Here is a 23,338-nt window from a genome sequence, read left to right on the forward strand (position 1 = left end):
ATGGCCGGCCGGGAAGACGATCGTGTTTATTGTAGGCAGGCGGTGAGGGCCGTGAGAAAGCGTTGTGCTCTCTGGCCAGCCCGCTGCCGGCTCCGGCCCCGCTCCCGGCGCTGCTCTCGGGACGTGTCACAGGGGGAAGGCCCAGTACTGAGCAGGCACCTCTGGGGATGTGTGGGTTGCAGGCTGACTTTTTAAGACCCGTAAGCACCGTTTGGAATCGGAAGGGTAGGCTAGAGATTGTGAAGTGCCAGTATTGAACTCTTCAAAAGGGACCGTGCCTTAAATATCTGGAGTACTTCTCATGATTTCCTAGTGAATTTAGTGCACTGTCTCATTTCCAGTGTATGGCACATATCCCGTATGATGAAAAGTGTAAATAAGATGCTCCTTGGGTTTTTTACTGTCTTCATCATTATAGCCAGCTTTTTTCACTTGTTTGTTTTTAGTTGGGACGAAACTCATTTTGGGAAGATGGGAAGTTACTACATTAATCGGACCTTCTTCTTTGATGTCCATCCCCCTTTAGGGAAGGTAAACTGCTCTTCTGTTACATGTCTTAGAAGCTACAGGAATGGGCTAACAAAAGACTTCCCCTTCTTCTTGTTGAAGGATATAATGAACACCAGTAGCACTCCTAACTGTTGTTGGTGTCATGGTAATCTGCATTCTGTATCCAGAACCTCAACTTGCCTATTTTTTATGAAAATACTCTGAATATGGGAAAACAAAACGGTATTGTGTGTTCAGTATTTGAAAGGCTTGAAATAAAATAATTTAATGGTTTGGAGGGGATGTGTCATAGAAGCCTGCTGTTCAAAGGAGCCAAACAATTCCTTATAGCTTATGTGCAAGTGAGATTCTTATCCTGAAAAGGAAAGGATGTGAAAGAACCCTGAAAGCCTTACAATTCTGTAGTCAAAAGAACTTGTTCTAGCAACAGTATGCAGTGTTGATTAAGGTGTCTCCTCCTGCCTTGTAAAGGTTATCTTCCTGTTAGGCTGAACCTCCTTAAACTACAGGAAGCTATGAGAGAATCTACAGAGACAGAATTGCCTTTGCTAAATCCTCCACCTGGTATTTCTCTTGAGCTTCATTCCTTATAGTCAGCAGCCAAAGTCCTGAGCCCTTCTGATCTTGCCTTTAGAGGGCAATGTGTATGTGTATGAATTCTGTACATAGACTCCTGTTTGAATTATGAGTCTGAATTAAATATCTTCTTATCCTGTCTTATCCGCTGGATGGAACTTGGCTTCTATAAAAATCTTGCCTGCTGCTGGCTTGGATATTCCTTCCTCCAGTGACATTTCCCTGACCAGTTTTTTTTGACCTTTCCTCTTCAGATGCTGATTGGACTCGCTGGCTACCTTAGTGGATATGATGGTACATTTCCTTTCCAAAAGCCAGGGGACAGATATGAGCAGCACAACTACGTGGGAATGAGAGGGGTAAGGCTCTACAAGCTGGTGTCAAGCTGCTCAGCTCTCCTGTGCTTTTCAGTACAGAGTTTTATGTCATAAGAAGAGCTCTCCTGGATCAGATCAGAGGTCTTTTTAGCCTTGTGCCTTGTCTTTAAGCTCTTTGGAAAAGTGTTAGTGGTTTTATTGTAAATAACTCTTAATATCTGGCTATGAGAAGCCAGACAGGTAAGAAAGTAAAGTGATTATTGAGGCTAACTGTTTTCTAATTAGTGGGACCGCTCCTAAGTGGGACAGATATCTTGCCTGTTCTGCAAAGGGAACATTGCTGAACTTGGGCTTCTGCTTACTCTTGTGCCTGACTGCTCTTCTGAGGGAAGCCAAGGATGTAAAAAAGCCAGGATCATTCACTGGCACCTGCAGTTGCCATCACCAGTGACACTGAGCTAGTAAGCTTATGGAGCAGGGGGGAAATTCAGAGTGATACTTTATCTGAAATCCTGGCTGTACTGCTATCTAGGAAGACCAAGAGCCATAAAACTAGCAGTGGATAGCACAAGCCAAGAGGAGAAACAGTGGCCAATTGCTAGTACCTAGAAAGAAGAATGAAAACTGAAAAAGCGTGTTTTCTTGGTGTAGTTACTGGGCCTCCAACAATTTATGATTCTAGGTTTCCCTTAGCCAAAGGTGGGAGAAGTGCTGGAACCAGACATTAAAGAGAACAAATCTTACTGTGACGCTGCTGTCTTTTGTTTTAACTTCTGTTCTTCCTCCTCTGACTGTCCTTGGTCTCATTTGTATAGGGGAGGTGATACTGGTCTGCTAAAGATGTAAGTTATGGGTGTATTTTGTTCTTAGATTTCATATTCTAATATCTTGTTATATTAAGTATGGGGGATGTGTAGTGCACCTACTTGACATATCTTTTTATAACTATGTGATGCAGTCTAGTAAGAGAGTTGTTACTGACAGCTCTGCAGAACAGGCTAAGCAGCTGTCCTTATCTGAGCAGTATCTTTGTTCATTTGGCTTTTGTCTGATGTTCTCAGGTGAGTCAGTCCAGTTACTGCAGCATCTCCTGTTGTTGGTATGGGTGGAAGATGAAGGAAGAGAAATGGGAGTAGTCATCACCCCGGGGAGGATTGTAACTTCTCATGATCTTTTCCTGCAGTTCTGTGCTTTTCTTGGCTCCTGCTTGGTTCCGTTGGTCTACCTCACAGTGTTGGAACTGTCAAAGTCACTGCCAGCAGCCTTACTCACAGCTTTCATCCTTATTTTTGGTAGGTGTTCCTGCTAAAGCAAAATTGAGCAGGTTAATTGTTCAGAAAATCTAATTTCTGGATTATCGTGTGTTACCTAGCCAGGGGATATTAAGGTTAATGAAAGAGGTTCCCGAAAGCAAAGTGATTCTGCTTTATATATATGAAGCTTTTTAATTGATGGTCCCCTTGAGAATTTTACAGCCTTGTTTAGTTCATAGGTACTTCTGTTATCTGAACAACCACAGCATTGGATTACATTTTGCCTCAATGCTATGAATTTTTGTAAGACAGACAGGAATGATTTTGCCCAGAAGTGAAATACTGATGTCTCCCATATGAATTACGGCAGTATTTAACATTACTGGGGAAGAGTTCACAGTAAGAAATGAATAAAGTTCCTCGTTGAATTGAGCCAGGTGGAGAAATTAACATTACAGGTGGAGAAACCCAGACTGGGTTTTGTGAGGACGCACAGATACTGAGGCATGGAGACATAAAATACTCTTTTTTTTTTTTTTTTTAATAGGTAACATCTGAAAAATGACTGTTCCTTTAGCATCCGCTGGCACCATGCTGGTGCCTTAGTAGGCAGAGCATTGCTGTCTGTAACACTTTCCATCTGAATGTGGAAGTTAGCAGCACTTCCCAAATGGTGTTTCATAGATACCTTTGTACTGTGTGTTTTTGTGAATTTTCTGTTTGTTTTGTTGGTGTTTGTGGTGTTTGTTTTTTTGCTTTGTTTTGGTTGTTTTGGTTTGGTTTTGTTTGTTTTGTTTGTTTTTTGTATTTGTTACCCAAGTAGAAGTTCAAATATTCTGATCTGCTGCTGTTTCTAAAATTTCCTTTATTCCCCTTGTCCTCACTGCGCTGAGGAAACTGGCTTTCTGCAGTCTTGGATTCACTTTGGAGCTACAAGCCTTTTTGACATTGTTGTGTATCTCTTTGCAGATACAGGCTGTATTACTTTGTCTCAATATATTCTGCTGGATCCCATTCTAATGTTTTTCCTCATGGGAGCTGTTCTGAGTATGGTGAAATGTAACAGCTGTGCGGATAGGTAAGATAGAGATGATAACTTTTTTAAATTATAGGTACTCAACTTTGGCACAGATGAAGTCTTAGGACATGTTTGCCACTTGGTAGTCTGGATAAATGGCTGATAGGTGATCACTTCAGGAAATTTGGAGGTGAAAATGGCTTATGGTAAGGGAGAAGAATTTTTAGCATGAGGATTTGTGAAACTAGGGAGAAAGTATCATGGCTGGGGTAAACTAGGAGAGATACATAGATTATTTTAGCATGAAAGGAAATTTATAGAACTGTGAATCTTGAAAATGAATGTTACAGCTTTTTAAAGCTTGACAGGAAAGAAAGCTAGTGTAGGGGTTTGTAGGTCAGAGAAGGAGGTTTGAAAGATGAATGTAACGTGTTCAAGGCCTTGGTCTTTAATGACAGAAAATATGAATTTGTTGTCTTGAACCAGTAACTTTGTCTCCAGGCTAGAGAAACACAGCTTGTCTGTGACTGTAATCTTATAAACACTTAGAAAATCTTGTTAGCTGAGGCAAATAGTATAATTTATTTGGTTTAGAAAAACTGGTACCAAAAACTTGAGGAAAGTATACCCAGAACATTTCTGAACTAAGTGGTCAAGTTGCTGAGGATACTTGCTACAGACCAGTCCAGAGGGAAATTATGATTTATAGGATATGTCAAATGGCTTCTTTGTGGCTGGGCTGCACAGAGTAGTTTCCCAATAATGCATTCAGAATTCAAAGACATAAAAGCGTAGCATATTGTGCTGTGTATGAGCAATTCTTGTTTCATGAAGTGCTCAAGAACTGATCGTATCAATCTTAGTGTGACTGTGGCACACATGGCTAAAATGCAGCTTGCAGTGTCATGTAGGGCCATCCAAGGCCATCCTCATCTACAACACATACCCAAGGAAGTGCAAGCTCTGAGTTGTAGCGCAATGTTTGATCAGCTCTGTGTGCCTTAACCTGAACTTATTTCTCATGTTTTGAGAGCTAATCTTGTTTTCAAACTAGTTGATTTTATGCAAGTTAAAAGCCAGCTGTAGCTATTGTGTTGCTTAGGAGGTCATGGGGATTTTGGCTAGTCGCAGTACAGACATCAAGGCATCAGGAGTCAGTAGGAAGAGGGTTTTAAATTTTACTGTAATATTGTTTCATTTCTCTGTGGTTCAATTTTAGTTTAATTTGTAATTTGTTTGCTTCTGGCTTCGGGTAGATTTTTTCCACTATGGCCTTTCTGCTTTAGGGAAAGTAGCTGCTCTTTTTCTCCTGTTGTCCCCCATGTCCTTAGCTTTCTCAGAGAAGTAAGTTTGCATTTTATGGAGCAGAAGTCCTGTTTCTGTTTTCAGACCTTCCACATGTCAGTCTTTCTTCACACTAGTATTTTAGCTTATACCTGGTGTCTGTGCTTTCTTCCTTAAAGGGGAGATTTAGGGCTGCCTTCACAAGCCTGTATCTGAAGCCAGTGTCCTTGCATCATTCTAAAATGAATGAGAAACTTTTCTGTCTTTTCCTCATGGGCTCCTGAGAAGATGGAATGTAATTTTGCAGGGTAACTGATTTGCTGTTTATTTTCCTGGTTGCAGATGCCCGTACATGTAGTCATCAGTTATTCACTTGACTGTTCTATCTGTTCTGCAGGCCATTTTCTGCCTCCTGGTGGTTCTGGATGAGTCTCACTGGCATGAACCTCGCTGGAGCGATAGGGGTAAAGTTTGTGGGCCTTTTTGTAGTCCTCTTGGTTGGCCTGAACACAATGCATGACCTATGGGACTTGCTGGGGAACCTCAGCCTGTCACTGGTGAGTGTCAAAACCTTTTCTTTATGTTGAGTTTGTTTTGTTTGCTTTGTGATTCCCCTAGTCTTTGACAGCCCTGCAACTAGCCAAACAGCAGTACTCTCTACAAACAGGGCCGTCTGAAGTGGGCGATGCTAATTAAAGATGAAGGTTATAATGGAAAACTATTGCCATACATTTGAAAAAAAAAACCCAACCAAAAAAAAAACCCCAAAAAACTGAACATGCTTTAGCAGGGTATAATGTCATAAGAGCACAGCAAAACAGTGATTTTTTTTTTCCCAAAATAAATTTCCTTTCCAGTTGGATGAATTTTATTTCAGTCTAGGCTAAAAATGCTCATTGGTAATGGCTGTACAATGGCCCAAAGCAAGATGTTGTCCAGCACTTTTACCTGGCCTTCTGAGGAGTATGTGCTACCTGGCAGACAGCCATGTTATGCAGCACTGAGTGTGCATAAGCAGTGTGAGCTCCGGCTTTGCCTCATGAGAGTGTGAGGGCATAGGCTGTATAGCAGTAGTGTGCTATAGTCTGTCGGTCATAGGAATGCTCTGTAACTTGAATTCTCCATAACCAGTCCTGAGGATGAAAGCAGCTATAGCCTGCTTGATTTCACACACATGTAGTTCTTATAAGCTGTAAGAAATTTGCTAGTGTGTTTGAGTGCCCTGTTCTAATATAGCATTTTGTATTTTGGGACTGTGAAATCTGCTGTTTGGAGAAATACCTTTACGTTCCATTTGCTGTCTTGCAACAAGCAGGAAAATAAATTCTCCAAGCACATATTTTAAAAGATGTTCAGTTCTCCTCTTGTCTCAGCCTTTTCTGGAGCTTAAATTCTATTTCTTTCACTTACGTTTTTTTGTCCTGTTTGTCTCATAAACAGTGGGGGTACTGGGGGACTTCTATTCCCACTGTGTGATTTGTTTTCTCTGATTAATGTGAATCAATATGGGCTGCAAAGATGCAGTGTTCCAGCTCTGGAGAAGCACTTCTTGAGCAAAGTCAGTTAATTGCATTTGAAATGGAACAAATCCATCATGTCTAAGCTTTCTGCCAGCAGACAGCTGCGCAGTGATTTCATTTTTGCTGCTGGCAGCAAAGGCAGCAAGCCCCTGAGTGTTAGAATATGTAAAGAAATTTACTCCAGAAGGTAGATGCTTTCTGAATAACTGTTTGGCAACCTTGGTGCTTGAGGAGAGGAAGAGAGGGGGAAAAAAAAGTGATGATTAAACCCCTGAAAGCCTGAATAACTTATTTCTGCATTTGTTAGTAAACTACTCATGATTATTTACATGAAATATTTTGGGGACTAATTTGGTTTCTAGAATTCTGAGCTTATCTTGGTCCACTGTTCTGTTTTGCTCTATGCTTTCAGTTGCATTTTCTTTTTTGATTTTGCATTGAAGTCTGTAGTTAGAGAAAAACTTTTCACAAAGATTGAAACATATTGTGGTCGTTTTGAGCAGGGAACTGGAGATTAGTTCATGTGCCTCTCCTCTGCATAAATTTGGTTAAATACCATCAATCATTATTTTGCCAAATGCTCAGTGGTTATTAAGTTCTGCTGAAGTACTTGAGCTGAGAAGCTGTTTATTTTGTTGACTTCAGTGAGTTCTTAGTTTTGTAATGTGTTTAGCTTTTTTCCCATTACTCCTGAAATCTTTGGATCTAGTATTAAGGGGTGGCAAATGATTAGCTTAATGATAGTATGATAGGTAACATGTAAAAAAATATTGAGGATAGCAAATACGTCTGCCTTCATCTGCTTTGAAGGTGCATATGGACGTGTAGCAAAAATTTTTGCTATTTAACTGTTTTCATCTCCCACAGCTATTTATTATCCACCCTGTATTTTACATTGTTTACTACCAGCATGGTCAGCAGGATGTGAATATGTAATTGTTTCTTGGGCATTTGTGTACAAAGCACCTTTCCAAGTGATTTAAATAAAATATTCTGCTTTCATGTTGAGGCAGGTGAAACACAGGTTTTGCTGCTGACTTTTCTGCAACTTCTGGATGAGCAACAACAGTGTGAAGATGTGTGCCAGTGATAAAAAAATTGAGGTCCTTGTTTTCAAAATATTGTCAGTGGGAGATATGGGAGCTGCCCAACCTCCTTTGCCAAAGTTAGGGATGGTCAGCACTTTGGAAAGTTAAATGCTGCTATTGCCTTTTTTTGTCTTCTTCCCAAGACCCTGAAATTTCAAGGCACCACACCTCAGCTTCTGAAGATGTATAGCAAGGTCTGCCTAAGCTTTCACCTCTTTCTAGGCCTTTTTGAGGTAATTCTGCAACCTACTGAGCTTGCTTGCACAGCAGACTCCAGCTATAGGACCACTATTAGAGTACTGTGAAATAAGGAGTGGAGTTGTTTCTACAGCTGCACTGTTTGATCCAGGTTGTGTTTGTTACAGGTCATGTTTGGGAAGCATTTACTGGCTCGTGTACTCTGCCTCATCCTGCTCCCACTTGCCCTCTACACGGCTATGTTTGCTGTTCATTTTACAGTGTTAAATAAAAGGTATTTCACAATGTTTTCTCCAGAAGAAGAATCACTTGTCTTTGCTTCGAATTAAAGGCTATTCATTATGGAGTTCTCTGCTTTCAGTGTCAGAATCACAGCCACAAGCTGTGTCTGCTGAATTCCCTACCCAAGCTCCTGCATTGTTCTTACAGAAAGGCTCTGGCCAAGCTGGCAGTGAAACTGAATTTGAGCTTGAGACTTTCTGAAATGCCAAGGAAGAATTCTAACCAAACTCTCTGTCTCCTCCTTTTCCTCCTCTCTTTCTTGGACCTGAAAATGTCTCAACTCCATTCTTTTTTTTTTTTTTTTTTAATTTCTTTTTTTTCTGTTCTGTAGTTAAAAAAAAAAAAACAAAAACAGAAGTTGCTGCATTCCTGAAAAATGCTTTGGTTGTGATTAAAAAAGTAAGTCCGAGTGTGCCCAAAGGGAGGAAAGGAGGACTCTTCTCTGAATGCTTGCAACCAGGGGATTCTTTTTATGTGGGAAGAGCACAACAGCTAGTAAAATAGCCAATATTTTGCCCTATGCCAGCATTAAGAGATGAGGTGAATAAGTGTTTAACCATAAAAAAGGATTATAAAAATAAATCTGTTGTTTTTCAGTTTAAGTCAACTGGTCTACCACTAACCTTTAATGAGACTTAAGGAGCCACAGACAGAGGCTTTGTTACATCTAAGCTGACAGTGGGTCAGTTTATTTGTCATAAGAACACCTCCAAAGATAATTTACGGTGCTTTGTGCAGGGTCAGTGTGTACATTTTTGTGGCCTCAAGTCGTTGCAGCTCTGGGCAGTTTCCTGCAAGACTCTTATCTGCTGTGATTCACAGTATTTGAGGCGTGTGCATCTAAGGGAGCTGCAGTCATTCTTCTCCTAATGCCATATCTGGTTTTATTGTTTTCCTTCTGTAAAAACAATTTGTTAATATATGACAGAACTTTGTATGCCTGTTTTCAGACTGAATTGTTACATTCTTTGCTCTCTTTTGCAGTGGTCCTGGGGATGGTTTCTTCAGTTCAGCATTTCAGTCCCAGCTGATTGGGAACAATCTTCATAATATCTCTGTTCCAGAGCGTGAGTATCCAAAAGAAGAAACCACTGAATGTTGTCAATATATGGGGGGTTTTAAATAAAACCGCATTTCCTGTGACTCAGTGCAGGACAGTGCAGATTATGCCTTCCTGGTCAGATCCATGCTGCTCTTCTGTGCAGTTTTATTTATCAACAGAAAAGAAAAGCTGAAAAGAACACCATGTTTAGTGCATGGTCACTACCTGTTTCATCGTATTCCTTCTAGAGGGAAAGATGCCATTTTAAAGGATTTGAATTTTGTGTGCATGCATCTTGTTAGTTTTTGGCTTTAATGTTGCATGAGACAACAAAAAGATTTGTCCTGTTCATCTTAGGTTTGTAGGTGGTCAGATGTAGGATTTGTTTCCAAAGTATGTGTTAATGAAAAGATGAAAACTCTCAACTCCTTTATGGCACAGCGTGCTCCTGGTTCAGCAGTGTTGTATTCAGCATGCATATGAATTTAGGGGAAGGATGGCTCTGTGGTTGTTGTCTGATCCTCAGGTTGGCTAGGGACTATTGAACAAACTTTAATATGGTTTAGCTTTCTGATTACTTCAGCTTTTCTCTGCCTGTTCACTGCTCCAGAGCTGCTAGTGGGAGAGCATTCTCCAACACTATTCTCTCGCTTGTGCTGGGAGGCTATGTAGGAAGGTGTTTTAAGCTAGGGTATCAGCTCTGCTATCTGATAGCTGAGCTTGGCTCCCTTCCCTCTTGTGTTGCATGCAAAAGAAAAAGAGCTTGTTTATTAAAACTAGGTGGGAGAATTTCAAGTGTTTCAGCCAAATGTTATGTAACGGTTTCACTGAATTGTCATTGAGAATGGAAGATGAGCTTGCAATGAGCTGTGTGGAGTAAGTGTCAAACAGGAAACAGGCTTTCATCAAAACAAAACAGGAGAATGCATGCCTAATGGGAGCACTGCAGACTAGCTGGGGAAAATATTTATAGGAGAGCTGCCTTATGCCTTTTTAGTTTCTTTCTTCCTTCCCATGTAGACCTGGCATATGGATCTGTGGTCACGATGAAGAACCTCAGAATGGCAGGGGGATACCTTCACTCACACTGGCACCTCTACCCAGAGGGCATTGGGGCTCGCCAGCAGCAGGTTAGTGTGCTGTGGTAGCATGGTTAGTGTGCTGTGGTAGCATTGCCTCTTGACTACAATCACTGTAGTCAATGGTTGTAGCTCCCTTCCACTGCACATATTGTTCAGGGTTGTTGTGACAGGACCTATGTATTTACTCAGCATCTGTTACCCTCTCAGTGTCACAGCTGTGCACTTGGCTTGGAAGTCTAAGTAAAAGGATGCTTGAAGAGAGCCTACCACATTGCACTGGAGAGGTGACTTAAAGTAACAAGGCTTTGCTGTCATAGCAAGATCACCTTCCATAGGTGGAGGCTGAGAGGACTTAAAAAAATTTCTCCATACTGCAAGTGCTGTTGCTACCTCAAAGAAGGCTGTAAAACTTACGTTTAAAACAGAATTAATTTATTATAGGTTTCAATGCTGTGTTTTAAAAGCAACAGGACTGCTGTATGTTGTTTCACTGCTGCCAATGGCCTCTGTGACCTTACCTGAATTACTCTCCTTTTGTGCCTTGCTTTCTTCATCCATTGACAAAGAATCTGTAAGGCTTTACTCATTAAATTAGAGCTTCTGATTAAATGATTAAACAGTAAATCAAAGTAAAAATCAGAAATCATATAACTATTGCTAATTAAGTAGTACAAATTTTATATTAATTTATTTTTGTCTATCACCATCAAGCTTCATGAATCTTTGCAGTTTCTGCAGCTTTCCCAAGATACATTTTGCAGTTTGCATGTTAGTGTCTAAAAATTGTTCTGAGCTCCTTGAAAGAAAGTTGCTAGAGGAAAGCGTTTAACTCCCTTCAGTCACTGTGATGAGAAAGAAGTTTTCAGAAATTAAAACTTTGCCTCAATATTCTTTTCCTGCTGTCCTTCCCAAACAAAAGTTCCAATACTCTCATGTGACACCGACATTTATTACCATAGATGGAGATGTCATACCAAAACTAGCTCAAAGATAGACAGAATTCAAGTGCAGAGCATGCTTTATGATACTAAAAGCAGGGAAGGGGATATTTGAAGAGGATGCTGATGGGAGTTTCCTGGAGGGTAAGTGAGAAAGGGCAGAGATTTCCCCCCCTGTGCCATGGAGGCAGGACAACGGAAGGGAGCTGTGTGAGTCGGGGGGCTGTGGAGAAGGGAAGTGAGTTCATAACTTAGAGGAGATTTAGGGAGTAAAATATGGAGACTGTAATAAAACTGCCTCCTCCTTTCTCTCCTTTCCTGATGATAAAACCTCAAGGTATGAGGTTCCACCTCTAGTTCTCCCTTTTCCCCCACCCTCAGACACTTGTGTATGTTCTGTGTCTCACTGGGCCATCTGTTTCCACCTCAGTGGGGGACACAGGTCTGGGCCTAGGCTAGGGTCTCACAGAACAGGTCTTGTTGCTGCTGGAAAAGGAGAGTGAACAAGGTGAGCACAGTTCCTCATGCTTCTCAGGAAGGCTGCCCCTGGGAGCAGCATCCTGGGGCCAGATGGTTTCTGCTGCCCATGGTAGCAGTAAGAGCAGTTACTCTGTGTGAGGATGAGTGGGTCAGTAAGGATAAGCTGGGTAGTATGTGTGGCTTTAACAGCTGGTCCCAAATTCCTTCTTGCCTTGCCTGTATCTTTTGGCAGAAGTATTATGGTTGGCACAGGCAGCCTGTTGTCTTACATCTCTACCAGTGACAGCTGTCTGCAAAGCCAATGCTGTTTCTGTTTTCTGGTTCTAGTATTGGTCAGCGACTATTCAGAAAGTTCAGGTTTGGATATCCTGGTGTAGAAGGAGCCTCCGAAGCAGTGTGAGAGAAGGTCAAGCTATGTGGTTGGAGGCCAATACTTGTGATGCATGTGAACCACCATTAAGCATAAGGGGCTATACACTGAGTAAAAGGTGTGATCTGGGTTAAGGATTGGCCTTTCTAGAGGGCACTGTCATAAAAGTAATGCTAGGCTTTCTATGTTATTGGTGCATTTATTTGGGACTTCAGTTTGCTGGTGAATGTGTGTTTGCCATCACCACCTTTTTTCTTGTTTGGTAAAATAATACATCATGTGCTTTCAGGTCACTGCCTACTTACATAAAGATTTGAATAACCTCTGGATTATAAAGAAACATGATTCAGACACAGGTAACAAATGCCAGTAAGGTGCCTTTTATAACTGCTGCTTCAGTTTTCACTTAAATATTCAGAGTTCCCTCCAGGGCAAAGTATCCTTCATGGATATGAGGGGCAGAGGAGAAAGAACAAGGGAAATCTGGTTCCATCTTGACAGATGCTGGTTTTGTCTATTCTATTTTGTGCAGCTGACGTAAATAAGATTTTCTTAGCATCAACTTTTCACCTAGGTAAGGCTGCAGATAACAGAGGAAATTATTCTGAACTTAGTTAATATTTTGTGGAATCTGTTATTGTGGCTGTGGGTCTTAGAGAATTACAGTTTTGTTTGCCTTGTATTGTCTACCTGAGGCATGAGAATTCCTAAGAAACTTTTAAAGACCCTGATGTGTTTGTCAGTGCATTGATATGATAAGGTTGCCTTCCTTCAGCAGATCTGTCAGACCCCTCGATCCCTGTGGAGTTTGTGAGGCATGGAGATATTATTCGTCTGGAACATAAAGAGTAAGGATGATTTCTGGGATTTAAGGATATTGCACGATTGAACAGAATTGGTGGGAGACTTTTTCTGCTGGAGACTACATTGTTAGGCCAGCACAAGCAGGCTGTGTGGCAGTGGTGTCTGTATTTCCACATTTCCAATGTTTGGCTTGTGGAGTTTTTCTTCTGTGGTTTATGTTTTGAAAGGTGTCTGTCAAGTGGAAAACTTTCATCAGAACCACACAACTGCATTAAAAATACCTTCCTGAGCAGAAAAGGGATTTGTTTAGCTGTGTGAGGTGCCATATTAAGGGTAACTCTTCTGCAAAGAAGCAGTTTCAAAATCCTTATTGTTTTGTCTCCACTCTCTGAGTTTTATAGGCAAATAGAGTGTGGGGTTTTTTTGTCAGCATACTGCAAGTATCCTGTCCTATGTGTATAGGCAGTATCCAGTGAAACACTTGGAACAAAAATGTCGGCTGGTGTCTTCCCTCTCTGCATAGAATCTTAGAATCAACTAGGTTGGAAAAGACCTTTAAGATCATCAAGTAAGGAGTTCCTGAGAGGAAGCAGTGTAACCCCGGTGACTTGGTATTTAATCTTAACCTAGACTAATGTCACTGAGCCACAGTGCTCTGTGCTGTTGCAGCTTTGATTTCTTAATGGGAGGTCTAAGCTTGTGAGCCTGGAAATACTGTATTTGGTATTGTGTGTTCACAAATCATTGCTTAGGTTTCCCAAGTGATTTTAAGAGTTAAAAAAAAAAAAAAAGCAAAAGAAAAAAGTCGTGAATTTTGGAGTATACTATCAAGTAGATGATAATGAAGGCGGTAAAATCTTGATTAGGCAATACGAGTTACTCCCTGTTGACGTCTCCATATTGGAAGGTGGAATTGTGGTGCTGCGGAAAAGATCCGGCAGATAGCGCTCGTCCCCTTCTGTGTGAGCCTCCTCCAGCATGGGCAGAGGAGGGTGTCTGTGCCCGTGAGGCCGGGCCGGATGCTGCTGCACTCATGATGGTGGGGGTCCACTGTTCGAGTGGTTTTATTAAGGACTGACCAGGGTATGGCCAGGTCTTTCTGGCTGCCTCACTTAGCGGGTCTGGTTAGGATAGGAGGCTGTTTGTCTGCACCATGTACAGCTGGTGCTAATGAGGGCCATTGATTCCCCCCTCAGTAGATCTGTGCCTAAGTCATAAAATCTTTCCCCTCAAAAGTAAAATCCATAATCAAGAGAGGTCAGGGTCTGGCTTTGCTTCTTGCGAGAAGTCCCACTTTTACTCTTCATTAAAAAAAAAAAAAAAAACCCAAAAAACCCCGAAAAAACAAAAGAAACAACCCACCCCAAAAACAAAACCCAAAAAAACTAGCAATGGCTTTTCCACTCAAAGGTAGTGGATTGTTGCTTGAAGGTTGGATTTATTCATGCTGTCCTCCTTTTCGAGCACTGCCCAGTGTGGCATAAGCTCAGAGTTGCATGGTGGGAAGCAGCAGTTTCATTTTGTGGCCCCCATTGCTGTTAAGGCTGCATCCTGCCCTGCCCTCGGCTGGGATTTGGTGGTCAAAGCGCCGACAGCTCTCTGAATGGCTCAAATCAGAGTTCTTGTCACAAATTGACAGAGATGTAAAAGCGAAACAAAGTTTGACTTTAAATTTTGTTTCAGAACTTCTAGAAATCTTCACAGTCACCAACATGAGGCTCCCCTGACAAGGAAGCATTTTCAGGTCACTGCCTATGGAATAGTAAGTGAATGGCAAAATAAAACAGAAGCTTCTTTTGGGGAGAGTTCATACCAGGCCAAGGGGTTTTATTCTTTGTCTTTTAGTTTGTTAGCTAATGTGATAATGTACATTAATGTAATTATGTCATGTACATTAATAATAGTGTACCGTACTGGAGGAAAAACTGATTTAGTATGAAATAACTTCTCATATTTAAGGTCTATGTAATCTGAACACAGACAAGAAAATAATTTAAGCTTTTACTGCCAGTTGAGCTTTGGCAGTATTCAACTCCTGAAATGCCAAACTGAGCAACCTTGAAGTTGCTCTGACAAGTATTATTTTATGTATTTGGCCTTGTCACATAGACAAGTGCCTTTTTTTTGACAGAATGATGACAGAATTTTGAATCACAAAAATGAAGTCTGCTTTGAGGGCTGAGTTTCTAACTGCAAGAGGTTGTTGCCTGAACCCCTTTTGTGAAGCTGCCAAGTTAGCCCTGTTTAAAATGTAACTTTGAGCCACAGTCAAGGATGAATTGGAAGCAAAAATATTTAAGGTTGGCAAGATAAAGATATATTTGTGAGTGGTTGCTCATGTCTAGAATCATCTCTTCCTGATGGGGAATCTCTTCTGTGAAGTCTGAGCAAGGGTAGCCTGGGCTCCTTTGTTTAGCTTTGCCACCGTAAGAGTTTCAGCAGTTCCTATTTGCAGTGTTTCAATCACATACATCTTTTAGTTGATTATGCTGGGTTTTCTTTTTTTTCAGTGTTTTTTTTTTTTTGGTGGGGTTTGTTTTGTTTTGTTTTTTTCTCCTATGGCATTTTTGCATGATAGAACGGAACAGGAGACTCCAATGATTTTTGGCGGATTGAAGTGGTAGGCAGAAAGGCTGAGAAGCTCATCAGAGTACTACGGAGTCAAGTCCGGCTAATCCATGTGGCCACAGGATGTATATTGGGCTCTTCTGGAAAGATTCTTCCAAAATGGTAAACATCTTGTAATCTCCCTCCACCCCTACAAGGCCTTGAGCTGACATGTTCCTTTGCTCAATAGTACTTTTAAACTAAGTAATAACCGTATTTCCTCAATTTTTTTGTCTTTAAAACAATAAAAAGGTAACTAGGAGGTACTAAAAATATAACCAGAGGAGAAGATCTGAGTTAGGGTTATGCAGTTTGTTACAGTGGAAGGTATAGAGCTCTGAAAAATAATATCCCTTATAAGAGATCCAAGAATAGCATGGGTGTAGATCTTGTAATCTGGTAAATCCAGGAGGGGATGACAGATGTGTTCAAGGCCCATTTTATCCTTGGGGTTCACAAAAATTGCTGGAAACTGGGGCAGTCCATGCTCTTCCATACCAGAATCTTACAAATTTCTTTTTATTGGTATTCATTTATTTTGTTGTTGGAAGAGTTTCTGCCATTTTTGCATGCAACATCTGAAGCAGGGGCAGCAGTAACAAACTGATAGGAGCAGGGGTCAGGATTTAGTATGTCTTTGAATTATGTATTTTCGTCATTAAAATGAAGTATATGCAGAGACATCCAGACTAATGCCAAGCAAGCTGGTGTATCCGCAAAACCGTACTGTGTGGGATGGCAACACAGGTCCTAAAGCAGCAGGCTGTGCTGTCATGTTGCTTCTGTTTCCAGAGCAGCCTCCATTACTGCTAGCTTAGGTTTCCCTTCACTGTGTTATGGTAAAAAGGGCTTCTAAGGAATCCTGTGGATGCTGAATCATAGTGAGTGTGGGCAGATACCTCTGGTGACTGCCTGGTCAGGAATGCAAGTGCCATTTAGGCTTTACCAGTAACACTGGGCTTATGGGTAAATAATGTGAATTTATTTTTATTTTTTTTTTAAATAAATGGCTTCTTCTGTCAACAGCATTCAAAACAGTGGGGATTTTTTCCCCTAACACAAACTTACCCTGTGAATGGAAGTTATTGCCACAAAATATTGATGACGTTAAAAGCTGAGGGGGAAAAGGTACTTGTTACCTGCAAGGAAGGATGAGTAGAGTGTACTGGATTTTTATATATTTTTTAGGAATGTAAAGGGTAGTAATAGGTGTCATTCAGAGAATGAAATGGTGATTAATGAATGGAATTAAGTAGGGGAGTTAAGTCTGCTAAGTGGTGATTGGTAGAAAATTCCTTATTAAGCTATTACATTACTGTGGGATTTGATGCACTTTCTCCCAAAGTTTTCTATGTGACCTGCTAAAAATAGGGTAACAGACCAAATGAACAGTTGGTGGGATCCTCTAACATCATTCTTTTGTTTCTGTAATACAGTTGCTGTAGGCATGGATTGACTTAATGATGGTCTCTTTCTTCCAGAGAGACTGTAAGGATTGGCTTGATATAGTTTGTAGTTGTCAATGTGCATCATCTTCAAAAATCGCATAGTTATGTATAGACTTAGGTTTTGGTTTTAGTTTAGATGCCCAAAGTTAGAAAAGTGGTTCATATATTTGGTAGCATTTTGATGCTGGCTGACTTGCAAATCTGGTTTGGTTTCTACGTAGTGCTTAGAGCTTGTAAGAGTGCAGCTGCTGGGGTTGAGTGGTATGGTAGGTGTTGTGGGAAAGTATAAAGGTAAATGGGGAAAAAATCAGACATGGGCTGGAAGTACTTAATGATCATTTGTGGGATGGTGGCTAACTCTTTTGCTGGTCCTCAGGGGCTGGGAACAATTGGAAGTCACCTGCACGCCATACTTGAAGGAGACTCCCAATTCCCTCTGGAACTTCGAAGATCATATTAACCCTAAGTGTAAGTCATTTTTTTCCTTTTCATTTGAGAGTGTGTCTTGGCTTGTTGTTAAAGGAAGGGATAAGCCAGATGGCAAGAACTGGCATTCACTGTTGGAATTTGTGTTTCTTTCCTGAATCAGGCATGATCTTGCTGAACTTGGGCCATTTGTTCGGAGGTGCATAGCTTTTTTCCACTTGATTGTTTGTACTGTAAGCTGGTGATAATGCTTTAAATGTAGTTGAAGTGTAAAGACTTCTTAAAGGATTTTGAGGTCTTCATGGGTAACAAAAGTGTGACGTTTTATGGGCACTGCAATAGAGGCTGTTATTAACATAACATTAACATATTATTAACATAATTGATTGGGAATTATTGTGATCAATATGAAAATGTCATACATACTTTGATTATTTTTTTTTCTTAAAAGCTGAGATCCACCTTGTTCTGTCCTTCCCTCTCTTACTGGAGGCACGCTAAATAATGACTTTGCAGTACCATCAAGAAATGAATAGAAGGGTGACAGAGAAACAAATTTGCCAGTAATGACAGATGGGCCTTGCAGGCTCATCCAGGAGTTAAATATGTGTCACAGCCTCATTTGGCCTGAATAATTTGATACAATTTTCATCCCATGAATTGCAGATGACTTGGGCTGAGTTATTAAAAAAACCAATGTTCTTCAACCTTTCAGAGCGACTGTATGCAAACCAAAGGAGAGAAATCCTGGGCTGTTGACTTGGTAGAATTTTCTCTTTTGAATGCATTTTACATTCCCATACTCATGGCTCATTTACAGATAAACAGCAGCTTACGAACAATATGTCTCTAATTTCAGCTAGAAATACAAATCTGTTCATTTCATGGACTTTTATCTATTTCTCTTGCTTCTGAAAGTAAAGGAAATCTAGGAGTACATCAGTTGTGAAATTCACTGGGGGATACTTTTGACTGCAAGCCTCTGTGTTTAGAATATGAATGAATTGCGCAGGGAATTAAAAAAGGTGCTACAAGCAGATTTGTCACAGGAGGAGAGAGTTCAGTTTATTATGAAAGAGGCAAATAAACCATACAGACTTCTAATCTATTTTTATCTCTTTTTCTGAAGTGCCCAATATCAGCCTGGATGTTTTGAAGCCCTCTTTTGCAGAAATTCTGCTAGAATCCCATATGGTTATGATCCAGGTAGGGTATCATTAATTCTAGGTTATTATTTTTCTCCTTCTTTATCTTTCATCAGAAAGAAAACATTTTCTGAGGTATCTGGGTGACAGCTGCAGGCTAGGGCAGAATTTACATGCCCCAGCAACTTACATATATTTATGCTTAGAAAAAGGGATGGTCTTTCAGCTCAATCTTCCAAAAGTTTGGAAGCCTTGGGCTTGATGCCTGACTGTGCTGTAGGTATGATCTAGCTGCTGCCTACTTATGTAATCCCTCCACTGCTGAAATTCAGTTCTGTAAGGGAGAGTTGGAAATTTTCCTCACACTACTGGAGGGTTTTAAAGTTAAATTAGTATTTGCGAGGCAGGAGGATATTCCTGTGGTCAGTTAGAAAAAGGAGCTAAACAGACAGGAGAACAAGAAATGTTTGGGTTGAAAATTGAAAATTTCTTTTTTTTTTTTTTTTTAAGTTCATCAAGATGCTGTCTCTTCTGCTTTCCTCTTCCCTGTTTATCCCTGAGTATTAAAAAAAAGCTGGATTTAATATTTTTGAGGTGGACTGCTGTTGCACTCTTTATGATTGTTCTTTGTGCCCTTGGCCACAGCCCTTCTGCTTCCAGCTCTCTATCCTTTATCTGAAAAATGAGAAGTTACTATTTTGAGAAAGGAGTTTAAGGTTTTATTTGCTACTGTTTGTAAAGCTCTTTTCAGATTCCTAAGAGAAAGAAGGTAGTCAAGCAAATTATTATTAATGCTTAACATTTCCATGGCAACCAGTGATAATGCTGTCTCAGGTAAGGAAGCACCTGCATGAGTTTCCATGGAGATAATCTTTCTGAGGCCCTTTTTTCAGAGTGGAGGGAAACCTATCGAAGTAGTCTCTTAATGAACAAAGATCTTGCTTACGCAACATGTGTCCTCAGTGACAGAAAAGCTGAAGAAGATAAATGAATTCTTCCTCTAATGGTTCCCAAAGAACATTTTCACATGCACAGTAATACTAAAACATTCATTGTGCTCATTGTGGCCATCTCTGGAAGGTGATGTGTTTTTGTAGTCAGAAAACAGCCTTTACTCAGGAAGAGTATTCATGTATGTTTGTGTACCCAGGCATTTCTGGGCAGGCTTTGCAGCACAACTGCCTGCTCATTTGAATTTTATCTTGACTTACCTGTAGGGAAATACTGCCCTCAAACCAAAGGACAATGAAGTTACATCCAAACCTTGGCACTGGCCCATCAACTACCAGGTATATTGATCAATCTACCTTTCTTTATGTGCTTTTGCTGTGCTGCTTGAAGCACAGCACCTCTTAATTTTGTTGAAGATACCAGCTTTGTTTTGTAGCATCTGAGCTGCATAGGTGGGAATTTGAATTTGTCTCACCTTTGACACTGTGCAAAATACAAACTGGACTGATGAAAACCCGTTTTATTCTCTTCTGATCTGTTTCCTCAGGGCCTGCGTTTTTCTGGTGTAAATGAGACCGATTATCGGGTTTATTTGCTGGGAAACCCGGTAAGTTGGAGTGGGAGGTTCCAAGCCAATTTCTTCATCAAATTTTAGCTTAGTCTTGCTTCTGCCAGTGACAGTGATTCACTTCCTCCTCTTCCTTTTGGACTGTCTCTCTTGTACTCTTATGCTTCCATGTAGCTTTTCATTTCCTCTCACATGCACATGTCCAGCCTAAAGTCTCAAATCTTTCTTTTTTCCCTGTGTAGGTGATTTGGTGGCTAAACCTCATCACTATTGGACTGTATCTTCTGATAACAGTTTCCACTGCAGTGGCCCTGAAGAGAGGTGTCCAGCTGACATCTGAACTGAAAGGTGAGTTCAGTCTTCTTACCCTGCCTACACTATAGAATCTCTATTATAACATCCTTGTTTCCTGATATGGAAAAGCTCATCTTGATATTAAAAATCTTTTTTTTCCTATTTATTTATACTGTATTAAAACCTTGGGGTTTTAATGAAATACAGTCCAGGCAGCTGTATGTACAAAACACTAAGCTATATAGTGCGTTGAAAGTGCAGCACTGAATGATGTGACTTTTAACAAAGGTTTTTATATAAGAAATAATCACTCTGAACAAATCTCACTTTTTGCATGGCAGACTGTTCCTGACAAGTTTACAAATTTCCTAAACCTGTAAGACTTTATCAGGAATCCTCAAGTCAGCAGGCACCCTGAAACACCTACTTAGACAAAGAGAAGAGCTCTGGAAGAGATGCATAGGCAGGTTATGTGATCAGTGGCTCCTCAAAAGTCTTACCACTCCTTTGCTGGAGATTTCAGAGCAGGAATGGGTATAAACTGGCATCTTAAAGTGATCCAGAGATAAAAGTCCTGATAGGCTTTTGCTACCTTGTTTGCTTGCAGGAGACAAGGGCTTGGATTAGTCAGTAGCTCACATACCAGCTCCGCTTTGCAGGTGATCACCCTTCCTAGCATGGGAGTTGCTTATGAACTGCTGAAGAACCGAGATGCTGGCCACAATTGCTGTCAGTTACATTGATTACTGCAGCTCAGAAGTGATCAGATGTGTATCTGATAGGAAGACTATGTTTGATCTGGAGGTATCAGTAGGAAAAGGTCAGGGAAACTTTGCTGATGCAGAGATCTGCTGGTCCCATGGGTTTTAGCCTGTTCTGCTTTGCAGGCTTCCAGGGTGTTTTTTTCTAGTAGAGATATTTACCTCACATGTTACTGGTAATAGGCTTACTTTTCATAAATGCCTTTTACAGGCACCTTAAAAGTGTGTGGGTAACACGTGTGTGCCAAGAATGAGAAGCCAGAGCTTGGGTTATTAAGCAGTATCCACAAGGAAAAGGGCTTCATATCTCAAATAGGTTAATAGTGAGCAGGACAGATCTTAAAAAAAAAAATACTGGAAAGAGCTGCCTGTATTGGCTGTAAGGGAGACAGACCAATTGGATCGATGCCCTTCTCTCGAGCTGCTCTGTACTACTCTGCTATGCATGGTGTTTTGAAGTGAAAAACATTTCCTGATATTTATGCAAAGCAGATGACAAATGCAAGAGATGAATTTATTATTACAATGATTCTTTACTGCGTCCAATGCCAACATCATAGAGCTTTTCACAAGCTCTAGTAAGTCATACTTTGACCATTCCAGTTCAGATCAGTGGCTGCTTCTTTCACTTTGTTGTAGGAATTCTAAGCCATGAAACTATTCAATTATACAATAAAGTATTGGCTAAGCTGCACACAGACACCAGAGCTCTCTGTCCCTTCCCCAGGCTCTGAAAGTGAGGCAATATTTCTTTCCAGGAAAGGCTGACAAAGTGATCATCTGGACGGCTTGTATTTCATTGCAGAAAGAATAAAAAACACTAGAAACTGGCATGACCTGATTAGTCTGATGTATGTCCTGAGAAACTGCAAGTTTGGTCTTATGAGTTTACTTAATGTGATAAGGTTTGCAAATAGGAACTGTCGCTGAGGTTTTCTCTGCTGAATTCTGTTTGTGTTCCAGAATTGTCCAGAGTTGTGCTACGTGGTGGAGGGCAGATCATGCTGGGCTGGCTCCTTCATTACCTCCCTTTTTTTATGATGGGACGAGTTCTCTACTTTCACCACTACTTCCCTGCTATGCTTTTTTCCAGCATGTTGACAGGTAAATACTAGAGTGTGGGAGAAGACAAGGCAGAAAAACGGGTGAAATCCTGTTAAATGGAATGTTTTCATACTAAGCATTCTTTTTTATATATAGGTTTTCTGCTTGCTTGTGCAAAGCTTTTGAAAACACTGACTAATTCAAAATGTTTTTCACAAAGCACCTTGCAGTGCCAAGTTGTTTTGGTTTTTTGTTACTACCCTGAAGAGGCAGTCATATCTAGTGCTTAGGGCATTTAAATTTGGAGATGTGACTCCTATTCTCTCCTGTTTCCCTGTTCATATATGTTTTTATACAAGTTATTTCCCTTTGTTTGCTGCCCTCGCTTTTCTGTCATATCTGTTTATAATTCAGTCTTGGTAGGTTCTCTTATACATTGTTTTGTACCAATTTAGTTAGCACCTGGGGCACTGATCTCTCTTGCATTTATTCAGATGGAAAGGTAGGATAAAGGAACCTTCTCCTGATACAAAACAAACCCTATCGTTCTGAAGGTTACCAAGGTGAATTAATTTAAAAATTGACAAGGTCCTCTGGTGTTAACAGAGCTTTGTCAGCCCAGTCAATGACTGAATGTAGCAGCTCTGTTCTTTGGCCTCTGTATTGCTTCTGACTTCTATCTCTTCCTCCTCCTAGGAATCACCTGGGACACACTACTGAAGTTCTTTGCTGGGTTCTGGTCACCCAGCACTACAGCTAGAAAAGTATATGGAGCAGGGTTCCTGGCACTGGTTCTGCTCATCATTTACAGGTGAGTGCTGAAACTGAACTTCTCCTGAATGTGTGACAGTCACTGTCTTGATGGAAGCCTTACTGCCTATTATTTATCCTTAGCCTTTGTCTCTTTTTTCTCTGCTGAACTTGTCAGTCATTATCAAGCCCAGTCCTAAACCTTCAAATTTGATAAAATTCAGTATCTGTGTCCCAGTAATGTATTATAGAACATCTTTCCATTGCAGGGAATCTTTTATCCCAGCACTCAGTGTGAGCACTATTCTCCTCCAAACCCACAGTTCAGTGTTTTTTGATTCTAGTCCCAGTGCTGGATGGTGCCAGATCCCTCAAACACAGGCATATTCTTCATAGCTGTGTGTTTTCTCAGCAGGCTTTTCTCCAAAGCTGTTGCTTTCTAAGAGAAAATACCACCTGTGATAACTGTACTATGTGTATATTGTGTTCAGCAGAGGTTAGAAGGTCCCCAGTGGATCTTAGAGCAGCCCAAAACCAAAGGTCCTGTAGGACATCTATATGAACTAATTGCTGCAATGTTCT

At 40.7% G+C, this 23,338-nt stretch overlaps 1 protein-coding gene across 12 annotated transcripts in view; it reads left to right on the forward strand.

Moving 5' to 3' along the window:
• The window catches only part of POMT2 (protein O-mannosyltransferase 2), a 37,075-nt gene that overhangs the window by 6,133 nt on the left and 7,604 nt on the right, over nt 1–23,338 (forward strand). For 8 of the 12 annotated variants that reach the window (XR_010614000.1, XR_010614002.1, XR_010614001.1 and 5 more), the window contains exons 2-20: nt 447–531; nt 1,341–1,445; nt 2,587–2,695; nt 3,626–3,734; nt 5,356–5,515; nt 7,932–8,038; nt 9,031–9,113; nt 10,109–10,218; nt 12,248–12,314; nt 12,734–12,806; nt 14,446–14,524; nt 15,341–15,492; nt 17,194–17,285; nt 18,373–18,449; nt 19,606–19,677; nt 19,887–19,946; nt 20,150–20,255; nt 21,926–22,066; nt 22,703–22,817. Coding sequence is in view for 7 of the 12 variants with exons in the window: in XM_065685993.1 (XP_065542065.1) it covers nt 447–531; nt 1,341–1,445; nt 2,587–2,695; nt 3,626–3,734; nt 5,356–5,515; nt 7,932–8,038; nt 9,031–9,113; nt 10,109–10,218; nt 12,248–12,314; nt 12,734–12,806; nt 14,446–14,524; nt 15,341–15,492; nt 17,194–17,285; nt 18,373–18,449; nt 19,606–19,677; nt 19,887–19,946; nt 20,150–20,255; nt 21,926–22,066; nt 22,703–22,817 (1,902 nt within the window). In the remaining 5 variants the exon portion in view is untranslated. Of the gene's footprint in view, nt 1–30; nt 201–446; nt 532–1,340; nt 1,446–2,586; nt 2,696–3,625; nt 3,735–5,355; nt 5,516–7,931; nt 8,039–9,030; nt 9,114–10,108; nt 10,219–12,247; nt 12,315–12,733; nt 12,807–14,445; nt 14,525–15,340; nt 15,493–17,193; nt 17,286–18,372; nt 18,450–19,605; nt 19,678–19,886; nt 19,947–20,149; nt 20,256–21,925; nt 22,067–22,702; nt 22,818–23,338 lie in introns of those variants that run through there. The other 4 variants (XM_065685999.1, XM_065685998.1, XM_065685997.1 and 1 more) reach the window with 3 other exon arrangements.

This window comes from Lathamus discolor, chromosome 6 (assembly GCF_037157495.1).
Source record: "Lathamus discolor isolate bLatDis1 chromosome 6, bLatDis1.hap1, whole genome shotgun sequence".
NCBI classification, from domain to species: Eukaryota; Metazoa; Chordata; class Aves; order Psittaciformes; family Psittacidae; genus Lathamus; species Lathamus discolor.